Source organism: Xiphophorus couchianus, chromosome 13, assembly GCF_001444195.1.
Source record: "Xiphophorus couchianus chromosome 13, X_couchianus-1.0, whole genome shotgun sequence".
Classification (NCBI taxonomy): Eukaryota; Metazoa; Chordata; class Actinopteri; order Cyprinodontiformes; family Poeciliidae; genus Xiphophorus; species Xiphophorus couchianus.
The window spans coordinates 3,526,873-3,542,738 of NC_040240.1; the positions used below are offsets into that span (position 1 = coordinate 3,526,873).

The following is a 15,866-nucleotide window of genomic DNA, read 5'->3' on the forward strand; positions in this document are numbered from 1 at the left end:
AATCTCAGTTTTTGTAATCAGGGTCTTTTGACCCTCTATCAGGACTTTCAGGGGGGAGGTTGAAAACCCCGGTAATGACCTTGTAAATTGGACAATAGAAGAGATGAATGGAGGCTAATTTGAGCCATCAGAGTCATCAGTTTGGACAGGGTCTTGTGGCCATGTTTCAGCCAGTTTGGCGAGAAATCGAAAACCTAGCCATTCTAGTGTTAAAGAAATTATTGCCATAAACAAGCTCCTATATTGTCCTGAAAAGTTGCTTGTAAGTTAGTTTTGTCTGATTTCAAGTCTATTCCAGATATTTGAACTAGAAACTAGAAACCAAAAACTCTTGGTAAGACGTCGTGTTTCTGCAGTGTGAGCAGGTGCTTTCGTATCATCCAGCTTCTCAATTTCTGCCTGCAACTCTTCAGCCAACCTGGTTACCAGCAATAATCTCAAACTGTGCACTCAGCGACATGAAAGTTGTTTATAGGTTGTGGAGGAATAGAGATGAGGTTAAAAAAAAAACGTATCCTCACAACATACAGATGGCTTCTGTGTCAGGGAGATGTAGCAGATTAAATGAGCGCTGATGTTTGTTACACGGTGACACATTTTCCCATTGCAGTGTTCTCTCGCCAGAACACACTGAAAGTGCAGTTGGTCAGGTTGTCAGTCAAAACTAAAAATAGACAAATGAAAATATTCCACTCTTCGTGTCATGTTGTTCACATCCCACCCGGACTGGAAATGGTCCGTGAGCATCCACAGCTCAGCTTACGAAGGAAATAAATATGCAGTGTTTGTTCCCCGACGCGCCGGCAGCAGTTATGAGTTTGTGATCAGATTTTAGAATAGAATACAATTCAACTTTATTGTCATTGCACATATTGTCACAAGTACAAGCAACGAGATGTAGTTAGCATCTATCCAAAAGTGCTCTATGAGATATAAATATTTATTTACAGATGTACAAGACTATGTATGTATGGACTATAAGGGGTTATAGCAAAGAGATATAGATATTGTGTATAAATATAAATATGGGAGCTACAGTATATGCACAGATTATACAGAATATACAAGAATGTTAGGGAATGGATTATATATGTATATAATATAATACAAGAGGCAGATAAAATTTAGCTGGTTCAGAACAGGGTTCTGCATGGTGGTCCAGTTGGCCATTTTCAAGGGTTAAATTACTTTATCAGACAAAGTCATAAAGAAACTGGGTGATTAATCGATTACTGAAATAATCGACAACTAATTAAGCAACCGATTAATCATTACTTGGACTATACAGTCTTAAAAAAAGAGGCCATCTGCTGAAAGAACAACACAGTCAGAGCAGCAATTAAGCTAAAACTGTACAAAAAAAGTAAACATTTTGCATTTGAGTTAAACAAATGTAAAGTGTTTTCTTCTCTGAGCTTGTTCTACCCAGAACTCCTCAAGTGGTATAGGTTTAGTTTCACCTGGTTCAAATTTCATTTAAAAAAAAATCTCTTTATTAATCACGTTATGCTGTCTAATTATTGATCGGTTGATCGAAAAATAATCAACAGATTATCCTGCCTACGCTGTATTGACGTTAAGTCGGTCAGAAAAAGCAGAGCTTTTCCCGTTTTGATGTTAAAGTATTTCTTAGCTGCAGATACATCCTTTACTATAAATGATGAAAGGTTCACGAAGGAAATGCTGTAATTGCATTTTACACAATAAAATGTTCATTTTCCTTTTTTGAAAAAAGGAATTGAATTATTTGTTCACTTGCATCTTTGAATGTATTTCTAATATTTTATATTAAAAAGGCTAATGTGGTTAAGTGAAAATTTTGCAGAATGTGCCAATTTTTTAAAATCCAATTAATTGATTAATTGTCACATCAAGGGATTGATTAATTGATGACTAAAATAATCGTTAGTTGCAGCCCTACTTTACTTTAACGAGACATTTCTTTGTGTTGTAACTTATGCTGGAAACAGTGATCAATAACAAACAAGCTTATTTATACTTTTCATCCTCCAAGTATATTTTTTTGCATTCAAAATCCTCCAGTGTTGTTCTGAGCTTTGGTTGTTCGTCACAAAAGGAATAAGAAACAAGCAGCCAAAAATGTTTTGGTTGTTTTTTTTTGTTTATTTGTCTGTTTGTACGCAGTCATAAAATCCTTCTGGCCTGAGATTTGATTCGTGAAAAAGCTTATTAAGACAGTTCCTGGAAGAGCAGTGGAAAGTGAAAACTCAATCCGAGGGCAAATACACACACACACACGCAAACACGCCCACAGACACACACACTCAGCGAAGCTCAATGGGGTGAATAAACATAAAGATCCATTAAAAGCATGGGTGTGCCAAAGTCACAAACAGCTTGCCACTCGTTGAATCGGAGAAAGGGGCGTTTCCCTTCCTGGACTGTTTGTTTTCCACGCTTGTCTTCCATTGTGACGGGGTCAGAGTCCCTCCATTGCTCAGATGGATAATTGCGCGTTTTTAATTTGATCCTCTGTGGTAAATGTGCATACTAAAGGGAGCGGGGGGGGAACGCACTCAGCCAGAAAACAAAAAAACCCAACAAAAACAAATACTCCGGTCAGAGTGGATGAAAGGCGGGGACGCTACGAGTTGCATTTGTGTTACAAACAGACAGATTCCCTGGAGGACGGCCGGTAACGGAGGAAGTGTGAAAGCATATTGCTCGGAGTGTGAAGACCGGGGAATTTGTTCAGAACTTGGACTTGTTTCGGCGCCAGACTCGTATTATTTTGGATCTGAAATGGCAGCATGTGGTTAGAGGGTGGATCTCAAATTTGAATTATTTAGCTTTAAACGCCACATGAAGCTATTGAAATGTTATTTAAATGGCTTATTAGTCGACATTTGCTGGCAGTGTATAGAAAAGGTGCAAATGTTGCCTATACTTGGAAAATGTGCCAGAAAGGGAATATTTTTGTTGATGAATGTTTCTTATTGACAACATGACTTAAAATTAATAGGAAAACAGTAGGGGTGAGGGATATGGACTTCAAGTTGTATCATAATATTTGGCAATACTGTTGTGATAACGATAAATGTGACTAACAAATATTTTTAGGTAACTTTATGACTGTGACTATGTGGCACAACAATTATAGCCCCACAGACACAAATAACTGGAATGTTTTTCAAAAGGCATTCCTCTGAAAAACATTCTTACTTGTAATGTGATTTTTTGAGGACACCAGTCACAGACTGGTATCACTAACCTGCCCATGGTATCCGTATTTTCAATCTTATTGGTAACTATTCATGCTTTCATTGAACAAAGAAAATAGTAAAATCCTGATAAATTACACAGTTTTAGAGGAGTTTTAAACATCATTCATTGGAATTTTATGTGACAAATAAATCAAAACTCTTATAAGAAACGTATAAATGATAAAAAAATACGATAAATACCTCCCTCAGCAAACAGTTCGTTTAACAGTGTTACTGTTGGCCGGCTTTGGGTTTATTGTAGTTATAGTACCCATATAGCATATCATTTACATAATAATCAAATATTTATTGCAATCTGAGCACTTCTTTGTGATATTTACATCCCACTAATAAAACCTGATATGTTGTGACTTCTTATGTATTTCCTTGTTTGTCACACTTATGTCTCACATCATCAAACTAATTTAAATCCGTCTCTTTTACTCAGCCACCCTGGAGGGTTTTCGAGCAAGAATCGTTTCATTAAGGTCACGCAACAACATCTGATTTGAGTTCGGACTTTAACTAGGGCAAAAATGCAATCAAAAACAACCATTAATCATCATGAATGATGTATGTGAGAATGTGGCTACTCTTATTTACTAGGTTTTTTTTGTTTTTTTTTGTTTTTTTCAAGTTATTTGTTATTTCTCACATTGTGTATGAATTGTGAGACAGTTTTTTTTTTGATTGTTTGTTTTGTAGCATATGCACTGACTGATGGCATTTTTAAATTTCGTTGTTCTTGTGACAATGACAATAAAGATCTATCTATCTATCTATCTATCTATCTATCTATCTATCTATCTATCTATCTATCTATCTATCTATCTAAATCTTTCTTTGCATAATTTTGCTCGACCTTCAGTTTAATTTCGGTCAGTGAACAGCAGATCAGCCCCTATGTGTTTTATGTGGGACTAATACTGAGATTTCTATGATTTGGTGTGACACAAAGGATGAACAAATGAAAAAGGACTCTGTCAAGGATGGTGGTGGATCTGTGCTGCGGGGGGCTCAGAAAGCAACATTCAAAAGTGGTTCTTTCAGTCTGATTGTATATTTCAACATGGAAATGATTCAGCAAACAAACATTCAAACATTCAACCACCAGACCTAAAGTTGATAATAAACTTGTGGGGTGAGATGAAGAGAGGCACCTGTCGACACGTCTCATGTTGATTGTTTCTGTTTTCTGAGGAGGGGCTGCACTGAAACGAAAGTCGTTGTGCTTCTGTAGAAGATTGATTCTGATTGTGATTGCTTGGTCATGTCTCCCCTTGCATGAATTACTGCATGTTTTTCACCAAATAATATCCAAATTACACTCCTCCTTCTGGGTGTTTAACTTTTTTTTTTTGAGAGAGAGTGTATTTATGTTGCTGGAGTTTTTGGAATTTGTAAGGTGTCCAAATGTTTCAGTAGCGGGAGCGTGAACAAAGATTGCTTTTGTTTTGAGATTTCTGATCCAATTTGGCAGAACATTCCCTCCGAATAAAGCAGATTGTTTGCTTTTAACCTCGTAGTAACAGAGCTTCCCCACATTTGTACACGAGAGAGCCGAGCCTGCAGCCTGCCAGCAGCTGCACAGGACTGGTCATTTTAATTCAAGTGTGGATTTTGGCCAGTAGATAGTCTGTGGTAAAGCTGACTAATGGGTGATAAAATGCTCTGCCTTCTGTGATGTGGTGTCACTGTGCAGGACCTTTCTGATTTATAGTCAAGCATCCAAATATAGACTCTCTGGCCTCGGAGGCAACGTTATCTGTTGACTTTTGACGTGAGAGTTTGTCGCTTGAATTCCCGTCAAATCTGTTTTCCAAGTTCAGGGTTTGTACATCTTTTAGCTCTAATGTAGGGTCTACATCTGGAGAGAACTATTTCCATGTTTTGCTAAAGTTGCTTTTCAGCTTTCGTGCAACCTTTACAGCCGCAGTGGGGATGTTCCATCACCAGCTCAGACGTTTAAAAGCCTGCACCTTGACTCCTCTGTGCAACCCGTGTTTATGACTCAACAGTGTGCATTTATTCAGGGACATCCATGAGCGTCTCTGCAGAAGTCACAGTTTCTTTTGTCTGCGCTGTGCAACGAAAGGGAAGCAAACGCTGACGGCATACAGTGACTTGTGAAAGTATTCACACTTTCGCAAGGTAGAAAGCCTAGGCTTTAACTCTTTTTACTACATCACAAAAAGAGAAAACAAAAAAAGTTGCTATTTTTTATTGGAATTGCAAAAATGTTTTGATTGTTTTTTTGCTTGTTTGTTTGAATGAATTTTTTTTGTATGAAAGATTTCATACAATTTTTCATTGTATGAGAAATTGTGAAGTGGGTAAAAAAATTATATGTAACTTTCAAAACATCCTAAAATGAATTTTGCATATCCAACACATAATCCAACACATTGTCGGATTATGCACTTTATTTGGATTGCACTTTATTTACTTTTATTTTTCCATACATCAATGGCAAATAACGGTCATTGTATTTAGAAAAAGAAAAATGTGAATTTCCTCAAAAAAACAAAAAACAGGAAAAAAGGACATTTTTGAGTATGAAAAGTTCGAAGATTTACAAGAAAGAAATCTGAAAATTTGAGATTGAACTCAAAACTTTTCGAGAAAAGAACTACAACATTTTTGAATTTCAAAAGTGCAAAATCTTTTGACTTTCGAAACTCTGAAATTTCCGTGTGTTTTCAGAGATTTTTTTGGCGCAGACAAATGCGGGCCAAATCCAACATTTTCACGGTCAACTGAATGACCAGATTCTGATATTTTCACCTAAAGAAAATATCAGATCTGTGCCACTTCCACAGGCGCTACCAAATCAGACACGTCTTGTCATGTCACATTTAATCCGATTTGCACAGCGACAAAACAAAAGTAAATATTGTTAGGACAGGAATGTCATTGACTACACTCCTGTAGCGCCAGAATTAGCATCAGAGCTAAGTAGAGCTAATTCTGATGCTACAGGCTGGAGCTGCATGTGATGTGACTGGATCTGTAGAGATGGCAGGTTGTACAATTGATGGAAATTGGTGACAGCTGAAAGAGGAGAAGCTGCCAGCCATCTTGGATTAATGGTGTTTAGAAATAGTTTTTATTTTTTGTTATTTTTTTAAATGGAGAGGATCTGGAAACAAACAAATTCTAAAGGGAAAATGAATTTTAAAAATCATCTTATCTTTCTCTCTTTCATCTTCCTGGCACTTAGAAGATCAAATTTGTCAGCCAGTGAGAGAAAATAAGTATTTTTATATAATTGTACATTTGAAGGACTAACCCTCTTTTGAGATTTTTCTGCCACCCACAGAACCACGTGGCTAACGGTGGAAGGCCTTTCAGGTTTCTAACATTTCTTTGTTTTACCAGATACTGACATCTTGGCATTGTATCTTTCTCTGTAAAGTCTGCTGTGGGTCAAGGGTTCAGATCTCTGTCAAAGCCTCTCTGCTTGATCTCTATATTAGTGACTTTCTTCCAGGGATTCTTGTGGCCTGTTGGCCTGGTTGCTTTCTCCTGATTGCCCTTACCAGTGAAGGGTTTGTGTTAGCTTTGTGATGGACTGACGGCCTGTCCAGGGCGTACATCACCTGCTGGGACAGGATTCAGACTGTTAACGGGTGTAGAGAACACAAAGACGGATGCTCCATATCATCAGGGCTGCCTCGTTTGACAACTGAACAATGTCGGCAGGAAAAGCAGAAGGAAACGTTCACAAAGTCACCGGCGTTTACTGCCACTGTTCTGCACTCAGCTCGACGCGCGACAGCCGCGATTCAATTGCCAAAACTTAATGCGATCAATTAAATATGTTATTTCTGCGCCTGCAGTCGACAATTTTGGCTTGAAAGGCCATTAAGTTTTCAAGGAAAAGTGGGAGTGTGATGCTAATGTATCCAGGCCGAATGAAAAGTGCCACATTTTATTGTGTTTTCGTCCATCTTGTGTCAGAAGCAACATTAGGCAAACTTCCTAAGACTACAAGCGCTCCCTGAAGTGAGGGCGTGAAATTACCTCCATTCCAGCTAATATCCATCCAAATATTGAAACCTGGACGTTTTCGGTTGAGGCGGAATATCCACCGTTTGATAAATTAGCCTGTGCCACATTTTATTAGAGCTGCTACTCCCTCATTTCTCTAAATTCAACTCAATTCTGCCTCGTCTTACTTTTGGTGCGAACTTGTCACTTAAGTAGTTTATTGCCGCCGCCGTGACTGCAGGAGAAAACTGCAGCTCTGGCTCTGCCGATCAGTCATTTACATGCTCCTTAATGGGTTTTGCAAGTTCCAGGTCTCTGGGGGCAAAAAAGAGAAAAAGGAACACATGCCATATGCTGAGCTGAGTGTCTGCTTTTGAAAACTGCATGAGGCTGACTGAGCAAGTTCATGAGAAAATGGTTTATGTGCAAGAATTGATGTTGGTATGCTGTTTTGTGCAAACCAATTGCGTTGATGTGTTGGTTTAAACCAATATAGTGCAGCAGATAATTAAATATTTCAGTGAAAGAACCTAAATGGGAGTAGGTGCCACATGTTTTGTTTAAACTACTCATTTTTCAGAAAGCAAGTATTTTTGTTTCTATCTCTTTTTTAACTTGAATTGACCTCCTGTTTTTCTCTTAGCCGCACCAACTATTATGTGCCCACCACCAGCAGCAACCACAGCCAATTTCACTGCACACATACGTATATTCTCCATAACAGCAATGGCGGCCATTTAAAAAAAAAAAGTCCACCAAAAAGGGAAGCACAAGATCAAGAAAATCTATGTGATTTCTACGGCTCATGATACGCAGCAAACACCACCAGTTCATCTAACTGGCGATTTTAGCTCAAAAAATAAATTGTCCATGACAACCACAGTCGCGATCTAGAACAATCGAAAACTTATTAGTAAATATGATTTCTGTGGTTCCAATTGTGTATGATTTGACACTAGAAGGAGTCAGCTGTGATAAATATTTGCAAATTTTGTGCAAAAATACACTTTACTGGACGACCATCTTGAGTTTGTCAGTGGCTAATGTTTTTTGTTGTTTTTTTGTCCCCCCAAAAGAGTAAGTCCCTGGAAGCATCTGTTCCTTCATAGGTGCCACACTTCTTACTAAAAGATAAAAGAAAACAAAATGATGAGAATAAAGTCATTAAATTACAAAAATAAAGTCAAACTAATACGTGAATAAAATCATAATATTTAGAGAAGAAAGTCATAGACTAAATTCTTCTATTTTTTTATTTTTCTCAGCATAGTCATAATACCACATCGTAGGCATGCACGCTAGCATCGCTTTCGGCCGATATTAGTCATTTTTTTAATATATCGGTATCAGCCCGAAAGATTAAACTGGACAGAAATCAATAACTGAACTTTATTTCCATCTTGTTGCCGTCTGTTTCCGGTCGTTTTTCCCCCCTAAGGTATCAAAAAAATGGTCACCATTGGTTATCGGCCATTGCGGCAATATTAATATTGGTCCAAATTTCAGGCTGGTGCCCCTCTGACTTTGTACGAATGTTTTGTGTTTTGAAATCTTCTTGGATTAATCAAATTAGCATAAAAATTGTTGTAGAAGCAGCTGTATGAGTCACAACTGCATCTGTTTGCAAAATTAACAATGCTTCAAAATCACAGGAAGTTTCATTGGCTCATCGGGTTCCACAAATCTTAGTCTAGTCCATTAATATTAACAGGAAAAAAAATGTGTTTAGCCTTTAATATGATTAATGATTGAGACAAAAGAAATACGTTCACTTTCAATCTGCAGTGTGACTTTTACGCACAATAAATCCCTTATCACAAACTCAAATATCCACGAACATCCACGAACCTCTTTGCGGTCAGTCACCGCAAAGAGGAGAGAGCGATAAGGGCGCGGGGGGAAGCAGTGCTTGGCCTCATTTGACAGTTAACTTCCAACATCTGCACATTTTACACCTTTCCCAGCTCTCACCTCTGGATCACCCAGGTTTTGATGTGTGGGTCAGGCCGGGTTTCAAGTCTTGGCAATCAAAGCCTTTTGCTTTTACATTTCATGAATCTTTCAGCACCTTCTTTGTTGTGCGCGAGAGAACCGGCTCCCCGTCTTTGTTGCGACGTCTAATCTTCTTTGTCTACGAATGAATTCAAGAATCGGATCAAAAGCTTGGAAACTCCTTGTGGTTCCTTTTCCCCCCATTTGTCATGCTGCAACCGGGAAGTGTATCTGATGTGGATTATGTGATAGAGCACAAAGGAATATACATGGTCAGGTTTTTCTAAAGGAAAATAAAAAAAAATGTGGCATGTTCTTTACTGCACTCCCCTTAAATAAAATCCAGTTTAGCAGCTTGTTTTTAGAAGTCACTTTCATAATAAGAACACCTGTCTGTACAAATCCATCTGTACTGGGAAGGCCTCATAGGTTGTTAGAGCACATTAGTGAACTAACAGCATCATGAACACCAGCAGAAAACTGTGGAGGCGTTTAAATCTGGCTTCTGATATGAAATATGTCGCATTCTCTAAATTTGTCCTTTACAGATAACAATGGAAAGAATTATTGTTGTACCACCTGTTGGTGAGTTTAGAAGGAAATAATATAGTAATATAGCAAATAACATAACATGACTCTTGTCATGTTATGTCAAGGGTCTGGAACTGTTACAGCCCAAAGAGTCATTTTCCCTTCATTTCAGTAAAAAAAAACAAGAAAACTTTTTCTATTGAAAAAGACAACGTCTCATTTTTGAATAATGTCTGCTTTAGGAAATGTGTTATTTATGGTAGCTCACAGCCATCTGCATGGGAATGTGTGCGTGAACGAGTGAAGTGCTTTGGAGTCCTCTGGATTTGATAAAGTGCCCATTCAAGTATAGCCCATTTACCATTAGTCTGTTCTTGGACCAGCCTACTTTCTTCTGTTTCTTCTCTCTACTTTAGCAAAGCGGTGTACGTCCTTACGTCGAACCCTAACATTGGTCTTCTTTTGCTCTCTCCGCCTGCAGGGTGAGTGCTTCCAGAGGTGCTACAACATCTTCGTCCTGGAAACGGTCTGCGTCGCCTGGTTCTCCCTGGAGTTCCTGCTGCGCTTCATTCAGACTCAGAGCAAGTGCACGTTCCTGCGCACGCCGCTCAACGTCATCGACGTGGTGGCCATCCTCCCCTACTACATCACCCTGATCGTGGACTCTCTGTCTGTGGGGGACAAGCCCGCTGGCTCGGGGAACAACTACCTGGAGAAGGTGGGCTTGGTCCTCCGGGTCCTGCGGGCCCTGCGGATCTTCTACGTGATGAGGCTGGCCCGCCACTCGCTGGGCCTGCAGACACTGGGCCTGACGGTGAAGAGGTGCACGCGCGAGTTCGGCCTGCTGCTGCTCTTCCTCTGCGTGGCCATGGCCCTCTTCGCGCCACTGGTGTTCCTCGCCGAGAGCGAGATGGGCGCCAAGCAGGAGTTCACCAGCATCCCCGGCAGCTACTGGTGGGCCGTCATCTCCATGACCACCGTCGGCTACGGCGACATGGTCCCCAGGAGCATCCCGGGGCAGGTGGTGGCACTCAGCAGCATCCTGAGCGGCATCCTGCTCATGGCCTTCCCCGTCACCTCCATCTTTCACACCTTCTCCCGCTCCTACGTGGAGCTGAAAGAGGAGCAGAACCGGGCACTGAGGCAGAAGCCCGACTCGCAGGACAGCACCAAGTCGCAGAACAGCGAGGACTCGCAGGAGACGGACAGCTACCGTGGCATGGCGGAGGCCACTGCGGCGGCAGCACACAGGAGGAAGTCCATGGCTGCTCAGAGGGCAGCCGAGATTAGAGCGTCCATGAAGACTTAGACGCCGACGGTTGAGTGACTATTCTGTGGAAGCTGTGACACCCGTCATGAGAATTCAAAGACGACAAGCTGAAGAGAAGGGGGAGATTTCCCTGCTTTGACTGCAGGACGTCCCTGTGCATCAGATTATATCTGCGGGTCGCCAGAAATCTTTTTTTTCTTTGCACAAATCTTACTTCAACTTTTCAGAAACAGCACAATATCCTAGATGAAACACCTTTAGCAACATAAGACTGATGGCCGGGAAGCTTGTGAAAAGGAAATCTAACACCACAGCATCACATTCTGTTCTTCAGAACCTGGACTGAAACGTACACGGTGTTTTTATTCTGAAGTGATGGTGTTTGCTCATTTGTCAGTCGTGCATTATGTGAAGATGCATACAGCAGAAACCAGATATGTACATGCATCTATTTCTTAGACAAACGTTTCCAGTTTGATGTCAGTTGGCAGAGTGTTGTTTAAAGTGGGGGCCACCAGGTGGCGGCTGAGAATCTTCAGAAAATCGAAACTGGAAAAAAAAAAAAAAATCTATTTTTTTAAAATAAAATTTTTAATCACTTTTTTAAAATCATAACATAGTTTTTTGTTATTATAAAATATAAATTAAAATATTTTATTGAAATGTTATTTTCCATGTGTATCTTTCTGATTTGCTGCCAGTCAACTTTGTCAAGCTGCTTTGGTCCTTAAGCCTTAGGTCCTTAAGCATAGCTTTGCTAGCATAACTAGCATAGTCTGGTAGATTCTGAATAAAACCTAGACAGAAGAAACACCCTGAAGAATAAATGTGAGAAAAAACATTCTAAAAGTTGATGCTTCTTTAAATATTTTGTAGCATTTCCTGTAGCGTTAGCTTATAGAGTTCACCACCTAGAAGCTAACGCTGTTTGGGGCACCCTGACAAGAAAAAGTTTGGGAACCACTGAGTTAGAATTACTGAAATCTCCACTAACATCCTTTGAACAGTATTAGAAAGCCTTAGATGTCATCTGATTGTAACCCATTTGAGTTACCTGGATACACACTTATGGATGGATGTATACCAGAGATTCATGTGTTTTGCTGCTAAATGTGTATCGACACCAAAGGCAAAGGGAAAGATTCTGACCAGTTGACATGGAAGAAGCCAAAAAAAAAAAAGTCTACAAATGCAATGAAATTGACATAGACCTTCGTGTTTGTAGACACATTCCAATGTCTTCTTAAATTTTCTGTATGTTTGGCCATATTCAGGACATTTGGTGGGAAAAAGAGGGAAGCTTTCAAAAAAAAAAAAATTATACCAAATATGAAATGGAGAGGCAGCTTTAAAGAAAATGATTGTCTAAAACAATCCTCTCATAATTTTGGCATAGAGAAAATAGAAATATTTTGTTTGGTTGGATTTGACGTCGTACATAGAGTGCATGTAAATATCTGGTTTCGACTTCACATTTTCATTTTGGTCTTTGACTAAACCAGTTGTTAGAGGCGAGGTTGGAATAAATCATGCGCACGTAAAACAAAGAAACACAATTTACATCTAAAAAGTGGTGTTAAAAAATGTAATTTATTATAGAGAACGATGGGATGACTGAACCTCATGCAGACCCTTTTTAAAGATGCCACTTTCCTGTTCCCTTAAATACATCGTAGCTAAAACAGTCGTTGTTTATTAGGCACAGAAATGAGGTCAGATCCACTGCAGTGTTCTCATAAAGTTCTGGCTGAATGAGTTAATTACATCCCAACCACCAAGCAGACAAATCTGCAAACGTGACATTTTCAAAATTGAGACTCGACAGATAAACCAAATGATATTTTATTACATTAGTCAGTGTGAGGGTGTGTATTAAAATAATCATTTTAAAAAATACAGTTAAGAGTTTCCAAAAATATTTACACCCCTTGAACTTTACTTTGTAAGCGCGTTACAAAATGCAAACTATGATGCAAAGGAAAAACTTTTATTTTTGGAAAACTGTATTTCGTGAAATTGCAAAAAAAAAAAAATAAAAAATTCTGACCTTTCCGATAAACTTACTGTCAGACCGTAAAACTCAGCCTGAAGTTGTTCATCTGTGTCCCTAATTTAATTTCAACATTGTTCAGTTTTAGAGTTAAAATAACAGTGGCCTTTCAGGTGGTAACCCTTAAAAAACTCAAAGCTAAGCTGAAAACTTGATGGGACTTTATTCCAGGTTTTTACCTCTCCAGCTGCATGATGTATAATGTATCCAGCACATTTCCTCTAAATCAACTTGTGCCTATTTCATGTTTCACCAAACCCTGTTACATCACTGAGAATATTTATGCTAACATTGATTAGCCACGTTGCTGCTCCTCTATGGCATGTCAAACCTTCTTGGTACAATATTGTTTTCATGTGGAGAAAACTGCACTGAGCTCTGACCTAACAACTGACTAGTTTCCTCTACTGGTACAAAATTCACAACAAAATATTTCATAGCATGGTAGCACCTAGCTAAATATCAGAGGAGCTGTTAGCATCTTCCAGAATGGGTTTAAAGTATGATCTCTAAACAAATTTGAGTATGGCTGAAGGAAGATCAAATTTAATATAATGAAAGTTTAGACTGTTCGCACTAAGAGCACAAATATTTTTTGAAGACATTAGTATAAACCCACCTGCTACTTTTTAATTTAGCATAATCAGATCTCAAACATGAAGTTCAAAGGGCTTAATATTCGACTGTTCTTACCCTGTTCTGCTCATAGATGTTACGTTTTCAACATGACTTCTTCGGGGGGGGGGGGAATGTAACAAAGTTGATTGATGTTTTGATCTGACCCTTTTTTTTTTTTTGCTGTAACTGCTGTTTAACACCTGTTGACTTGGAGTAACATTGTCCCTGCTGGTACACAGCCACCATTTTGTGACCAAAAGTCTGGGCTGCACTTGGATGAACACAGAGAGTCTAGACTTTGCTCATTACAATTTTTATGTCGCATGGGTTTCAAGTAGAGCACTAGAAATTATGGGATGGTAATAAAAACAAATAGAGGTATCTTCCTTTAAAAAAAAAAAAAAAGCAGCAGCATAAATATTTTAAGAATGTGATATAAACAGCTAATTTTGCAGCATTTTGGAAATGCTCACCAACAGGTTTTTGTTTTACACAATTTTTACTTATTTTACTATTTGTAATAAAACAGAGCGGTGGACTAGACAACCTGTTGTAATGCAGACATTTTTACAATGGGAGAAAACAACCGAAAGGAAGCAAACCTCTATCTCAACAGATTCTTCCTGGTAACTCGTTTTTAGACTAAGAAGACATGATATTATCAGCTACGTATGACTTTCATTGATCCTTTTTGTCCAATTCTGCATCAGATGGGCTACATAGAAAATGTTAAAGTTCACCAAAAATAGATATAAATAATTCTCTTTAATTACTTGAATTTGAACAGCAATGACTTACAGATCTGTTTATAAGAAATATTTATTTGTTGATTCCCTCAGAGGGATAGTTTGGATTTTTCTTGATGCTTGGTTTTTGAACCCACACCTGAACAGGTGGAGAATGCAAACGCAACTTGGGACACCAGACATAATTCACACTTACTTACCGTGAGACAACAGATCACAACAAAATAATTTAATCCAACAGTGACATTAGTGGAAAACCTTGGCATTCACATAGAAAAGACAGAAAATGAATTGTATTTTATCAAAGTTATTATGGTAAAAGAGTAACATATTTTATGTTACTCTTTTTCTGCTGCTGATACTCTACTGCTGATCTGCTGACAACCCCACTAAAAAAAACAAACTTCACCTCTTGTCTTGCAGTAACTGTCCTGCCCACCAGGGGAGTTCTTTCCTGGTTGAGACCAGAAAACTCATTTGTCTAAATCTTTGATTTCCTCCCCCGATAATAATAATAATAAATAATAAAATAATAATATAGCTTTTCTATTATGGTAACTTTTCTTTATTTATGTTTTTAACCTGTCTATAGGTGAGGTTTTATCTATATTAGATTTTTATAAGTACTTAAATGACATCAGTCAGACAAACAAAATCTTGTCTTGTAAATGTTTTGCTTTGTAAGCGGCTGACAGTTTATACTGCAGCCTGTGAATCAAAGTGCTCTGCTCTCTAAAACGGTCTCAAAGATTCAAAGTAATTCCCAGAATCTTCACATAAATCTCGTTCTCCAGCATCTTCAACTTCGAGCGAATGCATAACCGAATCAAAACCTCTCCAAAAACTGTTGATGGTGAAACCGTCCAAAGCACCACTTTGTAGGCTGTTGGGGGGGGGGAGGGGGAACAAAACCCCCAACATGTTGCACTTGCAGACTGAATCTCTGGATTAAATGCAGGACCAAAGGGAAAATAGCTTGAACACATTACCCTCCAGAAACTGTTCTGTACAACATGAAACGTTTTAAGCTGGGATGAGGAGGTGTTGGAATGAACATTAAACTGAAATGAATTTGCAGTTTGCATCATAAATCCACCAGCCTGAGGAACAGTGGTGTGCGTTTTTTTTTTTCTTCTATTGGAAAATGTAATAAAGACTATAATAAACACATTCCTGTGTGAATGGGGCTTTGATTTAGCAATGTATTATACACAAGGATGCACTCAAACTGTCAGGAGATTACGCGCCGTACTTCTCCATTATGAGCTTCTGAAATCGGCACGAGCTTCATGCTTCTTTTAAAGCGAACGTCATCAATAATGAATATATTCTGTCTCCTGGATTTTTATAAGTCATAAAAAATAACAGCGACAGGATTATTGCACGACTTTCCAAGCAGAGTGAGACCTCCGTGCTCCGTTCTGTCAGAAACGTCTCAACAGTTC

General features: G+C 38.8%; 1 protein-coding gene across 1 annotated transcript in view; it reads left to right on the plus strand.

Annotated features, from left to right (window-relative positions):
- The window catches only part of kcng2 (potassium voltage-gated channel, subfamily G, member 2), a 51,024-nt gene extending 35,698 nt beyond the window's left edge, over positions 1-15,326 (plus strand). The window contains exon 3 of the mRNA XM_028036964.1: positions 10,219-15,326. Within this exon, the coding sequence (XP_027892765.1) occupies positions 10,219-11,046 (828 nt within the window). The 3' untranslated portion in view covers positions 11,047-15,326. The remainder of the gene's footprint in view (positions 1-10,218) is intronic.
- Positions 15,327-15,866: the final 540 nt, after the last annotated feature.